The sequence below is a fragment of the Candidozyma duobushaemuli genome (genome assembly GCF_002926085.2).
Source record: "Candidozyma duobushaemuli strain B09383 chromosome Unknown E_B09383, whole genome shotgun sequence".
NCBI lineage: Eukaryota > Fungi > Ascomycota > Pichiomycetes > Serinales > Metschnikowiaceae > Candidozyma > Candidozyma duobushaemuli.
Genome location: NW_020289900.1, coordinates 978,669 through 995,094, shown reverse-complemented (window position 1 = coordinate 995,094; position 16,426 = coordinate 978,669). Strand labels below are relative to the sequence as shown.

The following is a 16,426-nucleotide window of genomic DNA, read 5'->3' as shown; positions in this document are numbered from 1 at the left end:
TAGTCGGACAGCCGTTTCTGCTAGGGAAACAGGAACATCCCGATTGAGGCCACGTGATAGTGTTTCAGCGAGAACCTGAATCATGGCTGATTTCGAGTAGTAGCAGCTTGGTGATGCTCATCTATTTGTGTGCAAGAATGTCACCAAAATACCCCATATTCCTTTCAACACACGAGTTCTTTTTCCACATTAGATGTCGCTACTGGCCAGAACAGCACTATATTTCAAATATGCTGTGGCAGCAAAGTTCAAACTTGCACCTGCTCCAATCAACGTCGAGGAAGTGAAGTTTATTTACGACAGTTTTGGAAAGCTAGGAACGGTGGAGTATTTCAAAGCCGACAAAGCCAAACACACAGATCCTCATCTTTTCGAACCATTGGTGACTGTCCTTTTAAACCCAACAGAGCAGTTCTCCCAAATTGACCCGTTGTCTGGTGTTGATTCAACTATCGCTTTAACTGGTTCTGAGCTACGCCAGAAACAAGGTAATCTACGCCAAAAGCTACAAAACCTTATAGGTCTCCCGCGGTTTTCGTATGTTGAAAACGACAAAAAGTACTTTGGCGGCGAGGTCCAAGTGCCGTTCAAACACTCGCTACTACCGAGGGCTCTTCACCTCGAGTACAAGATGAGCACCTCCACGATATCCTCGCCATTTGTCTATTTGGAGGAGGGCAACCCGGCCAAAGTCGCTCCTCAAATCCGCCACAACTTCCAAAAATACCACAAGTTTCAGCCGCTTTTCGTGGAAACCGGTCTTCATGGCCTCCACTTGATAGGCGCAGGTCCACTCGACACTTCAGTAAAAGTGAGCGAAGACGCCGTCGTTCGAACAGAGGATATTATGCGTATGGATAAGTCACCGAATATGCTGACTGTCAGGACCAAAGACAGAGGTTTTCATGGTTTCTTCGCCAAACAGAATGCCTAATTTTGAGATGCAAGCCTCTTGTCGACTGTCTCCAAGTCCTTCTGCAAAAGCTCATTAAGGTAGCTGAGACCCACCTGCTGCTTGTACAATAACTTCGTCAACTGGTTGACGATCTGGTCAATGTAGTTATTAGAGTCGGTTCCACCCACAACACCAGAGCCTTCTTTGCCGTTCATGATGTCATTCAAGCCTCCGTGTATACTACCAATAGACGATTCCAATTGCGAGGAAAGGTCTTCGCTTCTTCCCTTAAGGATAGCGAGACGAGCGTAGAGATCGCTTAGCTTGCCAACAGGGCCATTTGGATCACTGAGGCGGGCATTCAACGTCTGAAATTGCTTAGAAATCTCTTCCTCTTCCGGAAGCAAGGGTAACCTTTGAGTTTGAGAATGGCCAAGACCGTAGCCAAGCGAAGAAGACGGCGTGAGAGCTTTGTGTGTCTTGCCTTGGCCTTGAGGATTCTGGTTGTATTATCGAGATCATGCTTTGACGATAGCTGGGTTTGCTTTTCATTAATGTTGTTGAGCAAAATCCTGGACTTGGCCACATGGTCCAATTGTGTCTCTATTCTCTGTGACACATCGCTGAACGATGTGATTTTAATGGGGTAATGCTGAGTGGTGGGACGCTCAGACATGGCGCTGTCCCAATCTTCCGGCGACTCGTTTGCCGGTCTAGGTTGCTGCAAAAGAGCGTTTATCTCTTCCTGGCTAAACTTATTGTAGAAATGAGTTTTAAGGGCACATTTCGGCGAGTTTGGGTCCCACTGCTCTTTTAACTTGATCAACTGATCGTTGATAGGTGGCGTGTATGTGGAAGATGACGAGGAAGGTGCCTGCTGACTGGATGCCTGAGAGTTAGACAAGTTTGGCAAGTTCAACAAACCGGATTGCTGTGGTTTCTGCTGCTGCTGAGAAGACCACGAGAAGGACGGCTGTGCATTATTCACAGTGCTGCCGCCAAAAAGACTGGAGCCTGTGTTGGTGCCGGCATTTGTGTTTTGCTGGGAGGTAGGTGCTGAGTTGGACTGGCCAAACAAACCGCCGCTTTGAGTGTTTTGTTGAGTATTGCTACCGCCAAAAAGGCCACCCGAAGACGCGGGCGCAGACGTGTTCAGCTTGCCAAAAAGGCCGCCTGACGTGTTAGAGCTTGTGTTGGTGTTAGCGGATCCAAACAATCCACCACCTGACGAGCCAAGCGTGTTTCCCGTAGCATTGCTCTGAGTGTTTGTGTTGCTGGGGCCAAAGAGGCCTCCGCCGCTGGACGCAGGTGGTTTTCCAAAAAGACCACCGCTGGTGTTTCCCGTATTACCAGATCCAAATAGACCTCCAGAAGTATTGGTGTTGGACTGCTGATTAGGCGCCGTGTTTGAGCCGCCAAAGAGGCCACCAGAAGTGCCTGTATTGGACGTGGAACCGCCAAAGAGACCGCCTCCAGCAGGCTTATTCTGACCAAAAAGATTCAGTGTAGACTGGGAATTTTGCGTATTGGTGTTGGAACCAAAAAGACCACCCAGGGGAGCTGTAGGTCCCGAACCCGTGTTGCTCTGACCACCTAGGCTGCCGAATCCGCCCGATGTACCGGTATTACCCGTGTTGGTGTTGTTGTTGCTTGAACCAAACAGAAAGCCCGATCCGGAATTGACGTTTCCTGTGGATGCCAGGGAGCCAAACGCTGGCTTTTGTTGGGCACCTCCGAAAAGACCCGTGCCACCTGAGGAAGAAGCACCAAACATTGAATTGTGGGAGGCTGCGTGAACTAATTGAGGTTGGGCTTTGTCTCGTAGTGAGAAATCTGTAGCGTTGTTTAGGCGATGTAGCGTGCCGCGCACGACCACCAATGGCTGCAAATGGAGAATGAAATTAGGTGAAGTTTGCTAATTGAGGTAATAAAAATCAATTTGATGATATTTGGGAGCTGATTTAAAAATAAGACAGGACTTGTGACCTTATATGCTTGCTCTTCTTTAGGTGATGTGGGTTGTTATGGCAACATTCTGTGTAGAGCTTGCGACTTCTCTAGATCTTTTTGTTGACATTAATTACTTTTTATTTGGAGTTCTTGGTTTGTGAACAAAAGTGATTAAAAGTGCTCTGAGTTCGCGTTTAGTTACTTTCTTTTCAAGATCGCTCAACTCACACAAGATGATAAATTGCTCTAGGAGCTTCCAAGTTAATCGCAATTACGAAATATTTCCTACAAAGTTAGATTATGAGAGACCATTTAAGATACTGTGCCTCAAATTGAATTTGAGAAACTTGATTAATTTTAAAACGGATCTCATTGATTTACGTTGTTGTAAACCCACCTCGGCACTCGCAATATTCACGGATTTTCGTGAAAGCCACCTACTATTGATGAAATTTACAATCTCTGAATAAACACAAATTTGATGCAAATTAAAAAAATGAATTTATATTCATTGTTCAACATCATCACTATCATGAAAACTACCTAGCAGATCAGTGCAATGTCCTCTGGGTCAGACAACCGAAAATTAGTTAAACACGTATCTTTATCCAGCTATAGCGATGGAATGATAGACTGCCATCACTTAGAAACTACTCCATAATATCACTATTATTGCGTGAATGATATCATAAACCTTTCACGCTCTACACGTCATTATCTGTATGATTTGATTATGCAAGTAACTTATTTTCACCCCGCCCGAGTCTAGGCAGACTCCTCCAGTTTGCCCTTCAAGAAAGCCTTGGTCACGGCCTTGTCCTGGCCAGTGCCGGTGTAGATGGGGTTCTCCTTCAAGTGGATCTGCTCCTGAGGACCAGGGATCTTCTTCTCCAACTTCAACTTGTCGAACACACACTTGTTGAACACTTTTTCACTGGCTCTGCAGCCGCCCATCCTGTGGTTTTCTTGTTCGAGACATTCGTAGTGCAACTTGAACTCGTCGAAGCAGTGAGTGTTCAAGTCCTTCAACACGGAAACAGCACATCTCGTCACTCTTCTGCCCTCCTTCAAACATTCAACGGTGCCTCCGTTGTTCTCGTCTTTACACAACATAAAGTCGTCATTGTATGGCTTACACCTAGCTCCAATGAAGAATGCAGCACTTAAGAGTGGAGCCGAAGTCGCACCCACCTCCTCGACATCTGGGACGTCTTTGGGCATTGGGTTCTCATCGACGTTCTCCCATTTCTTGCCGCCGTAGAAAAAGTTTCCGAACCCCATTTTTGTGCTCTATATGTGGGGATATCTGGCTGCTTTGATTCTATCGCTTCAGATAGTTTTTCCTAATCTTGTGCGCGGTCGTGTAGCCACCACTGTCCCCATAGTTAACGCTGTCTTACTAGGCCAATTCGTCGCTGCGTGGTTGGTTCCTGCGGTTACGCGCACTCTGCGTTAACATGAGCACTAACTGATCTAATGGACATCAACCATCTTGCAGCCAATGGTTGATTCATGTCAAGCTTTCAAATAGGAAAAATGATAGTCAAGATCAAATGAAATTCAGTATGCGTTTGGGCGGTAAGGAAGCTCGAGGCATCGCTGACTTTGACCGTTGTTCGAAGTAGTGGAACACTTCCTTATGTTTTGAGTGGCAGCCTCATAATCATTGACTTCACGTTTGTAGAGTATTTTGTGAAGCAATCACCAGCATCAATAGACGACAGGGAGTTGACCTTAGATCAACAGAGACACCGAACGCTTGAAGTAATTTGGTGAGAAGCAGTAAATCCACAACTGAGAACTTAAAGTGACCTCCTATTGCGGTAATATCTGTAATTTATCGGGATTGGACCAATGTATCTGAATTGAGAGCACACACTTCTGATTTCCGTTTCATCATATGCTGATTTTCATGGAGAATGTTCTTCTCGATTTCTAGTAAACCCCAAGGATGCTCATGTCAATGACAAAGCTCTCCACAACATCTGTTGATTTGCCAATTTCAATGCCTTTGGACAAAGGACCATTAGGGCACAATGCAATTGATCTACCTAACTGGACGAACCAACAATGCGCTGGCAATGAAGCAAGCTCATGATCACGGTATCGTAGCCCTTGGGCTCTTTGCGCACACGATCTAACGTCTCCTTGATGTACGCCTTGAACTCAAGTTGCAACGACAGAAGCTTCGGTTTAAGCGACTTCTCAAAAAACACGCAACCCTCCTCGTGCGCCTCGTCCAAAATAGCATAGATTTTCGTCGCCGAAAGATACAATGTCGTAAGCGTCAGAAGCTTAGGTTGTAGACGCTTCACGCTGAGCTCACCAATGTCGAGCCCCAAAAGGGTCTCAAAACTGGTGCACTGCTCGTTGAGCAAAAGAACCAATTTGGCCTTGTTTTTTAGCAAATTGAGCCTCTTTTTCTGCTGAAGCGCCCTCTGCGCCGTGTCCCTCGAATCAGCCATGTTTTTCTTCGATGAAACCAACTGCTGGTTGAATTTGCCCACATCTAGCGAGATGTTATTGATGAGCTCGAGACAGCCGCCAATGGACTGGCCGAGCTGAATAAAGCTTGTGTACTCGCTGTTGACAAGATCTAGAAGGTCCTGGTTGAGGTTTTCTGAGAGTTTCTTGAGGTCTCTGAGAAGAGAGTCAAGCGAGGTGAAGCGATGGTTGTCGTAAAGAAACGCGTCCGGGTCGAATTCGGGCTTATCGGCAAAGTCATCACGTGTGATAATGGTGGGGAGGACGAGGTCGTCCTTGCCGTCCGTGTAGCTTGCGTACATGGAAAAACAGGCCTGGATTTTGGTGTGATTTCGGTGGTGTAAGTAGTTGAGGTGGTGAGGTGTTGATGTTTGGAATCACGTGTGCGATCACGTGACAATGGTCCGCAAAACCAGGGCCCTGGTGTCGATGCGTTTTCTGCTTCTACTACCACACGGATCTGCTCTGATTTGCATTAGCGCAAAAGAAGAGGTGTGCATCGATTGTCCGTCAGTATGGAGGTCCCCTGAACACAAAGCTATAGCGCATTTCCTGGCAGATACTGGAGCAAGCGAACCAGTCCAGGCAAGTGTACACGGATCAGTAATGGAGGAAAAAAGCACGGTCGATCTCCATGCCAACAAGCGGCATACCAGGGTCCCCAAACAAAGAATATTGTAAGGGTGGGTTCAAGGATTGAAAAGGGCAAAGTGGCAACTTGAACCTGGGCCAGACAATGACGCTAACGGTGTTTAGATAGACTGCACGGGAAGGCCCAAAGGAAAGGGTGGAACGGAGGCAGATAGGGGTCCGGAGGTGCCGGAGGAGAGCTGGGGGTCTCGGAGATAAGACCGGCAAGTCCGAGAATTCAAACGTCCATACTAAACTCTCTGTTTGTCACGAGTTGACGTGTCAGGAACCGCTCGTGGCTGATGAACGGTAGTAGGCGTAACTGGGGCTGGTGAAGGGTGCAGATGCAGATACGTCTCGCGAGCAAGTGGGTCCTGCACACAGTCGGGTTTACAAGAGGGAGCGCAAGCGCGCCATGCTGACCAGAGCGCAATCTTGAATGGGAAAAGATCGACACCATTTGCATTGACATGTTGAGTAATTTGCCTGCTGCTAACACGGGTGCGACCTTGCAAAAACGCATTCAAGCGGAAGAGCTTACGTGAATGGGTCTCCGACAAAAAAAAAAAAAAAATTAATTACTTTTACGGTGGTGCAGAGGCTGCCCTCCCATATCATGTGCCTTCCCCACCTCATGTCTCCAAGATACCTCGTGCTACAGCGTGCACGATACACGCAGTGCCTGGACCTGGCGGGGCTGCCTGCAGGAAACGCTTCTATCAATTTTTTTGTTTTTTCTATCTGCTTGAGAGTCATGCTCCACAACCGCAATGGGCTTTTAGCAACCACAGAGAATGGTCTGGGATTGTGAGGTTATAGGCTGGCGATTCAGCCATTATGGTGCGGCGCGTCGCTAATCAAACAACACTAGTCGCCTCGCTCGCACAAAACAATAGACCCTGCTCTAGCAGACTAAGCAGACGAAAACGGTTACAACTACTTTGGCGGCAAATATTATTAGCGGTGGTGCCGCGAACAAGTAAAGCAGCTCTGGGGTTTCGCATATTCGGCTGCGTGCCAACGGCGCCCAAGCCCTCTTTCGTGGGGCCGGATCTTCATCCGTTCGTGGCGGTAATTCCGCTCGGGGGTAAGCACCCTAACGGTTAAAATGCTTTAAAAACAGGTTCGAAGTAACCTGGGAATGCAGGCGGCCTAAGCCCTATGGGTGCTGGTAAGGGGGGTTTTGTTCCAGCCTTCGTCGATGCACTCGTGCAGCCTTCCACCTGCATGTGCTGCTGCACCTCCTCACCGCCATGCACCACCTTAATCCCGCGCTGCATGCAGGACACAAGAAGAAACCCACATCCTAGCACCTTTTTTTGCAACCGCCAAGGCAGCCAAGGACAACATAAACAGCTCGAGCTGGGTTCAGACCGAGGCAATATTTCTGGTTGTGTTTGTCAATGGACGGGATGAAACTGGCGGAGAATTCCATGTGAATAATGGGGCCTGAAGCTGGCTGTAAGGGGTCTGGCGTGTTCCAATGAGGTGACAGCAAAGGACGGCTGAAGATTGGAATTCATTTCTTTTCTTCTGCTTTTGGATAGGGCGTTATGGCTTGGGGCTCGGCTGGCTTGGAAATGTGGTCTCGGAGATGTCATGGCTGCCAACCCGGAGCCATGTGCTGGGAACCAAGAGTTGCTGGTATTTCTCCGCCCCAGTTTCGGGGCCTCCCCGGGATCTAGAGCTAACTGGGCGATCCACACCGCACGTTCTGAACAACCGTCTAATTTTGCTCACCTTGCATGCTTGATTGGTTACGATCAGGGAGCTCGATCGCACTGGTGAGACATGATCGCCAACAAGCACGGACGATTGCATACCAGCTGAGACATCTACAGCGATGGGATTCACGAAATTGCTTTTCCCTGGGGGAGCACCTCGACAGGCTGTAGCTTATGTCGAGATCAAAGCAGCGAATTTAATCGTAGGATGAACAGTGGGAGGTTGGAAGAGAAACAATTGCCATTCTCACTACAAAGCCCAATTGTCAGTATCTTGGGCCCTGCTTCGGCGAGCGAAGAAGACGACAATGAGCTAAAGAACGCTCTCGGCATGGTCAATGGCCAGTCGAGGCCAATTGCGTTCAGTAGATCACACATTTGCGAGAGAATTCGATGGATCCAGGTCCGGATACTGAGAGTTCTCGAATAGGAAGGAGAAACGCATCCTAAGGCGTTGGCTCTTCTAGAAACGAAGTCAAAAGCTAAAAATTCACAGAGGAGGCGGAGAAAGTGGACAAGCTGTTTGGGAATAGACTCTGAGACACATTTCGAGCCTCTCAACTAGGCTAGAGCAACAAAGGTGGATCCCGGCGATTTAGCTGCGCTTTTTACATGCCACACACACAAAAAAAAGGAGGAGGAGTAATTTTTCCCGGGAAAGATGAAAGCAAGGGCATTGTTTTTTTTGGGCGGTGTTCATCGAGGGGATGGAGGGAGGGGCGTCTGATGAAAAAGATTTACTAAGGTTGACGAGGCGCAAAAAAAAAAAAAAAAAAAAAAAAAAAAAATAAAAAAAAAAAGAACAGGGTCCCGGACCCTTCGTGTCGGTTTCGGGGCAGGCTTTCTGCAGGACGGACGACTCAAGAAAAAAAACACAGCACCTGAATGATTCAATCATGGTTTTTTTTTTCAGCACCTTGAACTGCTGGTCGGCTCGGCTGCTGAGAGATGGAGACGAGGGCCATGCACCACCTGCATTAACCTACACCGCGGTGGGAGACTGCTCCTGCAGCCGACCCGTGTCCCCAGCCACATGAGTGGCCTTAAGCTATGAGCATGTGCACATAAGCAACCATATGCGGCATGGTAGAGGAACTTGGGGAGAGAGGTAGAGAAAAAAAAGCCAGAGGATGCAGCACGCATCATGTAGCGCACAGCATGCATTGCAGGTGCTGCAATGCATTGCATATATGCGCGCTCTGCACGTCTTTCTTCTCACAAACAGATGTCCGTTCTAAACCCGCTGTCTATGTACAGCGAAATGACGCACCATCTACACCTTCGCAGCATACTCAAATATAAAGTCTCGGGGTGCTCCACTTTGGGTAAATTCGCTCCACCTTTTCCCATCACTCAGCCCCCAATTAGTTTCCCGCTAGAAACTCAACCGCTTTTTGTTGTTTCCCTTGAACCTTCATCCTTAGCACCCACAGACTTCACCCCTCGATCTAAAAGGAGCACTCAAACCCCGTTCTCCCCTAAACCACCAAAAACCCCAAAAACAGAACCCCCCTCCACCAACAACGGCACAGAGGTGCTCGACTGATGTCCACAGCAGTATTCTACAATCAAGACCCCCTTGGCGTGGAAGAAGCTTACGCTAAACATCAATCCTCCCGCCGGCCAGTGCCAGCCAACAACCACCTTTGCCGCCTTTGGCCCACCTTATGCCACTGACTCTGAGCTCCGCCGCCCAGACAAACGCCTCCTCCTCCGGCCCCCAGCTGGATTTCATGTATCCGGTAGTCTCCCTGGCCAGCTCCTACCCAGGCTACCAAGCGCTGCCGGAAGCGCCTCCCCAGAACCTGAGCTCCTACCATCTGAGCATCAACAACACCCCGGCCACCCCCCTCAACAGCAATTACACTGCTTCGTCGGCCATGTTGGCGCCTCACAACCAGATACCCGGTCCTTCTGGGCCCATGATGCCCCAGCATCCGCTTGCGGGCCAAAACCACCCCGTTCCCTTTGCAGGTCCTCCGGTGCAAGAAAAGTGCACTTGCAAGCTGAACCCAAACCGCATTCCTCGTCCCAGGAATGCGTTTATTTTGTTCCGTCAGAAGTACCACCAGCTGGTGCTTGACGAGCTGACGGAGGCAAAGACGAACCCCGAGGTGAGCAGAGAGCTCGGTCGCCGTTGGAGATCGCTTTCGCCTCAGGAGAGAGAACACTGGACCAACTTGGCTGAAGAGGAGAAGAAGAACCACGCCAAGAAGTATCCAAACTACCGCTACACGCCTCGTCGTCACGGTAAGGGCAAGCACTGCCCGCTGTGCCAGCAGAAGCATTTGAGACAGGCACAGATGAACCAGCAGCAACAGCAGCAGCAGCAACAGCAGAAGCAGGCGGTGATGCGAAGCTCTGTGCTGGAACAAGACGGCTTGATGTCGCTGCGAAACTTGCAAAAACTGCCATTGAATCAACTGCTGTCTTTTGCGCCACAGATGCAGCCTTTTGGTCTTCAGCAGCAGTACTCGCTGGGCCAGCAGTCGCTTTCAGGGCAGTCGCTTTCAGGGCAGCCATTGCAGCAGCCATTGCAGCAATCACAGCAGCCTCAACAGCAGGGCAACCCGTATGTTCTGCTGCAGATGGGCCAGTTTGTGTTTCAAAGCCCATTCAACCAAGTGGGGCCTCAATTCGGCTTTCCTGAACAGCAGCAGCAACAGCAGCAACAGCAGCAGCAGCAGCAGCCACATGGCTCGCCCCAGCAGCAGCCCCAGGGACAGCACCCAAACGACAAGATGGGTTTTGCTGATATGAACCAACCCCACTTTATGGGCTACGAGCAGCAAGGCACCCACCAGCAAAGATTCAACTCTTTGCCCACCGCCATGAGCGGTGGATCCTACAATGGGCCCGAGGTTTACATGCAGCCTCAGGCCCCCACCAAAGATGAGATTTTATTAATATGAGACTGGCGCTCAAGGAGAGATGATGACGAAATGTACACTATGTTGCCGGGTATCGGCTTTCAAACAAATGGGAATCGCAGCTTGCTGGGGCACCACACGGTAGAGCCGGTGTTCTTGGCGCCAGCAAATGCCTCCCAGGGTAACCACGAGTTTGTAATTTCTGTTCAGCCGAGAGCAGACCAATTTAATACTACTGTACCTTGTTGTAGCCAAAACCAATTCTTAGCTGCACCAACACTCTGAGATGCTGTGCAGCAGATGCACGGTATGGAGAAGAATCGGAACAAACAAGTCAAGCCCTTTTGGTAACTCCCAAGGCTGTTTGGTATGACGACGTAGAGATGGCGCAGCATGTGCTATGTGGAGGTTGCGAGCCCGGCCTCCACACTGCATCTCCGGTGGACTGGACGCAGGGTCTGCATACGCAGCCTCCTCCTCCATCGGTGCCCTGCTCCAAGGCGCCTTTGCAAAAAACCCAAATTCCACATTTTCAAGCAACCCAGATTTTTCTCCTTCCAGCGGCTCCCATATCGCCACAAACCCGCTTCCCCTCCTTTGGCGCCCCGCTCCTTCGCTAAGCTTCTCCTTGCAGAACAACCGTGCCGAAAGGATTCTCTGTCTCCATTGTTCACGGTTTCTTCAAGGGTTCTTGTATCTGCACAAGCCAAGACGATGTTCCCTCCTGGACCCGCCATTTTCTCCTTGTGCTGGCTGCCGATCGTGCGGATGCAGTTGCAACCTCGCTCCGGAGCCACCATATTCTCCTTTTCACGGCTCCCCTCTTGCGTATACGGCGATGCACGTTTTCAGTCACCTTTTTTTTTTTTTTTCAATGCCGACTGTACCCTTCAACGGTATTTGCCAACGGCAAAGCTTATTCTAGAAGCGGTGATCCGAGGCTGTGGCATGTCCTGATACACAACTCACAAAAGCACCAAAACAAAAAAGCACCAAAACTTTATTTAAAAAAGCACCCACCGTTGATGCCGCTTACATCCCACAATGTATTGTTCCTCCGCTTGTGTCCTCGCTAGATCCGATGCTTCTTGTTTTCTCGGCTTGTGAGCATGACAACGCCCTTGTGTTGTCGTGACTTTATTTCTCCTTTGGTGTGCCTGGTGCTTGTTGCCTGAACAAAGCCGTTTGTCGTAGAATTCTCCTACTTGGGAAACGCTGCTACGTAGCCTTCTCGCCGTGTTACCGTACCCTTTCACGAATCCTCCAAAAACCTGCTTCACCAAATTTTAATCTTTTGTCTCCCTGCCGATCCCGTGTTCCGCTTTTCACCAAAGAATAAGAACAATTGTGCCTGGCTCGCTTTTATTGTCCGTTATTGTTGAAGGCCTCGAGGCAGCCGCTGGTGAACATGGGTGGTGGAAAAGCCCCTATTTTTCTTAATCACTGCCGAACGGGTGGACTGCCAACCACATATCGATGCGCTGAACAATAAGAAGCCTCCATGCCACGCCAGATTGACGTTGACAGAGATCAGCTGGTGGAGGATTTAGGTTTAGAGAAGATCGCAAGGCCGCTTTAGGAAGGTCCGTCATTCTCTGCCACCGTTCTCTGGAGATCGGCCCAAAACACAGTTTTCCAAAATCCACATCTACTTCACCTGGTCACCGGTGCACCGTCTAAACGGTAAGCGACACCGGTATCTGGAATCCCCGAAGTGCTCCAAACCACAGGAGATCGTTCGCTGCGAACCAGCCCGCCTCCTCATAACCGAAAGCTTCCCCCTTTTGGGTGACGTCCTTCGATGTTGTCAAGTACTGCGCCGCTGGCCAGATGAGCATCTGGTACGAGGCTGGTTGTGAACCATGGGCCCAAACAAAGAAACCCTCATAACCTTATCACCTCGTTGCAGCAACCTTCGACGCTCGTGTGCCGTGCCATTGCACAGGCTTCAGCAGTGTTGGTGGTTGTGAGCTGGTAGTCAACTATTGTTGGCGAGCCGGCAAGATTGCGCTGGTTGTCATGGAGACGGTGTTCCAGGGACCCATGGAGGGCCCGTGCCCGTAACTTTTTCAATGGAAAAGCAACGGACCTGCCATTCTCTTGGGATAATAGCATCCATTGACGAAAATTAGAGTGAAGCACGGGCAATTAAGGTTACATTGTTGGGAACGGCGGCACGTCAGGGGGCCCAAACACACCACTTTTTTGCTCTGAGATTTGACAATCACCGCTCCTGGGCCTCGGACCCGGTTTCAGATAAGAACCGGTTGCTATGATCAACGGAGACGGCTCTATCTAACAGCGAAAAAGCGGCAAAGTAGCGCTACGCAGGCGCAAGGGAAAACAGGGACTAGGCTTTGGACGCAAGGAAAGGTTTACTGGCCCAGGGCTCGCTTAAGCACCAGGGCTCTTTCAACCGCCACGAAGAAGTCGTCTCTTAGGCTTCATGCATGGAACAATAGGCGGGTGTCTCATAATCAACTGGGGGTAGCTTTTCGCAAAACAACTTATGGCAATATTTTTTTTTGCTCAACATGGCCCCCTCGGCCGTTCCCACGCCTCGCTCGGTGGCTGTATCGAAAAAAGAAGCACAGGGTGTTATTACGAGATGCACAGTTGAAGCCGTTAAGCGCTGAAACATGAGAACAATAGCGTGCTGCATGCTCGTGTTAGAGCCTACTGCCATGCATGCATGTTTGACGTGAGAGACCAGGTGAGAGATATGCGCTAAAACCGCCGAGCAGCCATGGTCACTGAGCCCCTAACAGCATTTCAGACTAACCGGGCCGCCCCCGGCGGGCTCAAAACCGTGAAAACAACCTTCTGAAATTTGACATTACTGCTTTTCTTTGTGTTTCCGTATCATCAGGGGCCAAAAAGTAGAGGACAGGACTCCTGGGTATACCCTCTAAGACGGAGGCCCTTGTTTCAGAAAACAGCAGAAGGTTTGCTTCTGCTCCAGACGCATGGCGTCTCAGCCACAAGATTCTCTGCATCTGTAAGGTTCCACATGAAATAGGGCGGCTGCAATTTACTACAGGAGTAGTCGAGTATGTCAGTTGAGTCGGCGGTTATTCTGCTTGCGCTTTGGAAATTAACCCTTTTGAAGGGAGGCATAAGTTGCCGAGATTTGCGGCGCCAATATCGGAGTTTGTAATACGGCAAATGCCTCAAAACAAGTGTTAAGCAAGGAGGGTGACATTGATGATTAAGAGGTGCCAATGTGGTATTTATAGTATACATAAATCGTCAGCCTGGACGTCATATGATTTTGGATGAAAAATGGGCGGATCATCCGTTGATGAAGAGTGAGTCAGAAAGTGCTGGCCAACTGCAATAGAATCCACTGGTGGAGATGGAAAACTTCAGACAGATAGCCAAAACGTTTTTTTATACGCCTTATTTACTGAATCAATGGAGACATTTATTGCCGTTGGAAAATCACGCTTCATGTCACAAAGCATTGGCACCTCATGTCGACACCAAATGAACAAAGACGCATCTTGTTGAGATCCGAATAGCAAGATGGCTTTTAATTGACGCTTTCGAATGACAACTCAGAGAATTATAGCTCAACAAATACTCGCATTAAACCAGAATCTGTTGTCATTGCCATCATCAGCACAGTCTTCAATAATACCATTAAGCATAACAATGTCATCGGATCAAACTGTTCTTTGAGTTAATCTTTGAAATTTGAAGTTAAAGGTGAAGCTGAATTATTATATGGATGTCCATCCTGAAAGATCTACATAAAGCTTCACGAAAATAAACGGTTTTAACCAAACCGAATTCACCAGCGTTCAGACTTACTGTTTCATGACGTAGTCGTTCACTTCCACGCTTCACCACTGGTCAAAACAAACCGCTACTCCATACTCTATCCAACCGTTTATTCCCTGATGCTAAATATCCTCGCCGAAGCTGTCGATGGTGATGGCCTCTCCCGGCTTGAATGGCGGAAGCCCAAGGTATGGGCAGCCGTCACAACGGAAGGCATCACCAAGGGCACACGAGCCGCAACCGCCCGTCTTGCCCTCGACAGTGAAGTCAATCTCCGTCAACTCCTCCTCGGTGAACTTAACCTTGTTATTCTTGAGACGTTCCTCGATCTTCATGGCCTCCACAGTCGCCAGCTGCGCCATCTTACCCAAGATTGAATCCTGAAGTTTCCTGCTATCGTCTGTCTCTGTTTCCTCAAGCTCCTTGAGTCCACAAGTACAATCCTTACAGGCCTTCCGTCTCTTTTTCCCGCTTGGCAACTCACACTTCTTGGGCACAATCACATTCACGCGATCTAGGTACAGCAGCTCCTGGCCCAAGAGCTCATTCTCGTTGATCAAGTCGTCGCCTTCGTCCTCGGACTCCTCGCTAAAGTAGGCCAACTTGGTGCTCTCTAGCTTTCTCTTCATGGCCAGATCCTCGTCGTCCGTGTTGTCCAGCGTATCCGTCATGGCAGATGGCGACGTGACGGCCTTTTTGAATGCGGTTTTCTTGAATGTTGGCAAAGCTTTGCCCGTGTTGTTTGAGGTCTTCTTCTTGAGAAGTACAGTTTCAGCAGCCGGAGCTGGTTTGACCCACAAGCCGGGCTCCTGGACAATGAAGCCGGCCATGAGAACATCAAGGTCCTGGTCCGTGGGCAAATCACCCAGAAGCTGGCCTCCTTGCACCAAGGTGTCAAAAAGCTTGCTTATGAGCACAGGGGCGATAGCCAAATGGTTTTCATTGGGGTTCACGTAGACAATGTGATCAAATGCAGCGTCTCCGGTATCAACGGCGCCAGAGGCAAAACGATCAATGATGTGTTGGGTTACCGACGCTGAGGGGAACTTGGAAGCAACGTTGGACTTTGTCAGTTCCACAAGGGCTTCGTCTGTGACCACCGTCGGGTGGAGAAGCACCAAAACTGACGGAGTCTTGTGCATATCAATAAATATAGGATGTGTAGTAAAAAACGGGGTTGATGACCAGTTCTCGCTTTGGTGGTTAAACGAAGTAATTATTAGTCAGATGCAATCGGCCTAGACGTGTTTTGACGATGCTGTGGTCAAGGCGGGTCTGCTTCACTAGAAATGGAAAAAGATCAACTTTTTTTTATAAAATACAGCTGTCTCTAGGGAGGACGGAAATCTTATCTTTATATATTAGTCAAGCGTTTTTTTCCTCTGGTTAGGGTGAGCCCACCGCGGCCTGCACACAGAACACAAAAAGAAAGAGGGCCCTCACCTAATCGGTGGTGCACGGGTGTAAATACCAGCCGCCTTCCACCACCAACCAAGGAACCTCTTACCCTGGTGGGTAAAGATTTCCGGAGGCATCAAATAAACAAAAACATAAACTTAAAAAATTCTTTCAATGATCTCAGTAAATTTGAATTGAAGAAAAATCGTTGCAATGGAAAAAACGTCCTGCCTCGCGGTGACCTTCACAAGACCCATTATTGGCTCATTTCTCGTGATTGTCTGCTGACATGGGCATATCTGTCAGCACGACAAATGCTATTTTAGTCACTTGTGCATCACGCCAGAACTGTCCAATTAAAACCGGGTATAGTCATCGGACGGAATTTTCCTAGACATGTACGAAATCGTATCAGATCGTGATTACTTTGGATCAAATGTGATAGGTGATTTGTTAGTGTAAAACGTCAAAATCCTGTCAAATACACTCATCAGCAGATGCTATGGTCAATGAAGATGCGCTAACTTCTAAGGCACTTCCAGAAACGGTGCCTGTTTTAGTCCGTAGATAGATCAGATAAGCCATGATCATTTTAACGGTGATGCATGGGTGAAATTTGTCTCCTCATTTGAAACGTACCTTTATAAAACTTTCATCTCCTACAAGATTCTTCATGTTTTGTCGATTATATG

At 48.8% G+C, this 16,426-nt stretch overlaps 6 protein-coding genes across 6 annotated transcripts; 2 read left to right on the top strand and 4 right to left on the bottom strand. All coding sequences in view use genetic code 12, as the record gives it.

Annotated features, from left to right (window-relative positions):
- Window positions 1–193: 193 nt before the first annotated feature.
- On the top strand, window positions 194–809 carry CXQ87_004669 (uncharacterized protein; the record flags this gene model as incomplete). The annotated part of the gene is made up of 2 exons (XM_025483105.1): window positions 194–748; window positions 789–809. 2 exons carry the CDS (start codon window positions 194–196, stop codon window positions 807–809), a joined length of 576 nt encoding a protein of 191 aa, XP_025338048.1.
- A 121-nt stretch (window positions 810–930) lies between these two features.
- Window positions 931–2,669, bottom strand: CXQ87_004668 (FG-nucleoporin; the record flags this gene model as incomplete). The annotated part of the gene is made up of 2 exons (XM_025483104.1): window positions 931–1,289; window positions 1,310–2,669. The coding sequence occupies 2 exons, from the start codon at window positions 2,667–2,669 to the stop codon at window positions 931–933; spliced, it is 1,719 nt and encodes a 572-aa protein (XP_025338047.1).
- Window positions 2,670–3,610: 941 nt separating this feature from the next.
- Window positions 3,611–4,126, bottom strand: CXQ87_004667 (uncharacterized protein; the record flags this gene model as incomplete). The annotated part of the gene is made up of 1 exon (XM_025483103.1): window positions 3,611–4,126. The coding sequence occupies one exon, from the start codon at window positions 4,124–4,126 to the stop codon at window positions 3,611–3,613; it is 516 nt and encodes a 171-aa protein (XP_025338046.1).
- Window positions 4,127–4,896: 770 nt separating this feature from the next.
- CXQ87_004666 (Golgi transport complex subunit) lies at window positions 4,897–5,631 on the bottom strand (the record flags this gene model as incomplete). Its single annotated transcript, XM_025483102.1, has 1 exon — window positions 4,897–5,631. One exon carries the CDS (start codon window positions 5,629–5,631, stop codon window positions 4,897–4,899), a length of 735 nt encoding a protein of 244 aa, XP_025338045.1.
- A 3,719-nt stretch (window positions 5,632–9,350) lies between these two features.
- On the top strand, window positions 9,351–10,595 carry RFG1 (HMG domain-containing transcriptional repressor; the record flags this gene model as incomplete). The annotated part of the gene is made up of 1 exon (XM_025483101.1): window positions 9,351–10,595. The coding sequence occupies one exon, from the start codon at window positions 9,351–9,353 to the stop codon at window positions 10,593–10,595; it is 1,245 nt and encodes a 414-aa protein (XP_025338044.1).
- Window positions 10,596–14,458: 3,863 nt separating this feature from the next.
- DRE2 (electron carrier) lies at window positions 14,459–15,478 on the bottom strand (the record flags this gene model as incomplete). Its single annotated transcript, XM_025483100.1, has 1 exon — window positions 14,459–15,478. The coding sequence occupies one exon, from the start codon at window positions 15,476–15,478 to the stop codon at window positions 14,459–14,461; it is 1,020 nt and encodes a 339-aa protein (XP_025338043.1).
- Between the last annotated feature and the right edge of the window lie 948 nt (window positions 15,479–16,426).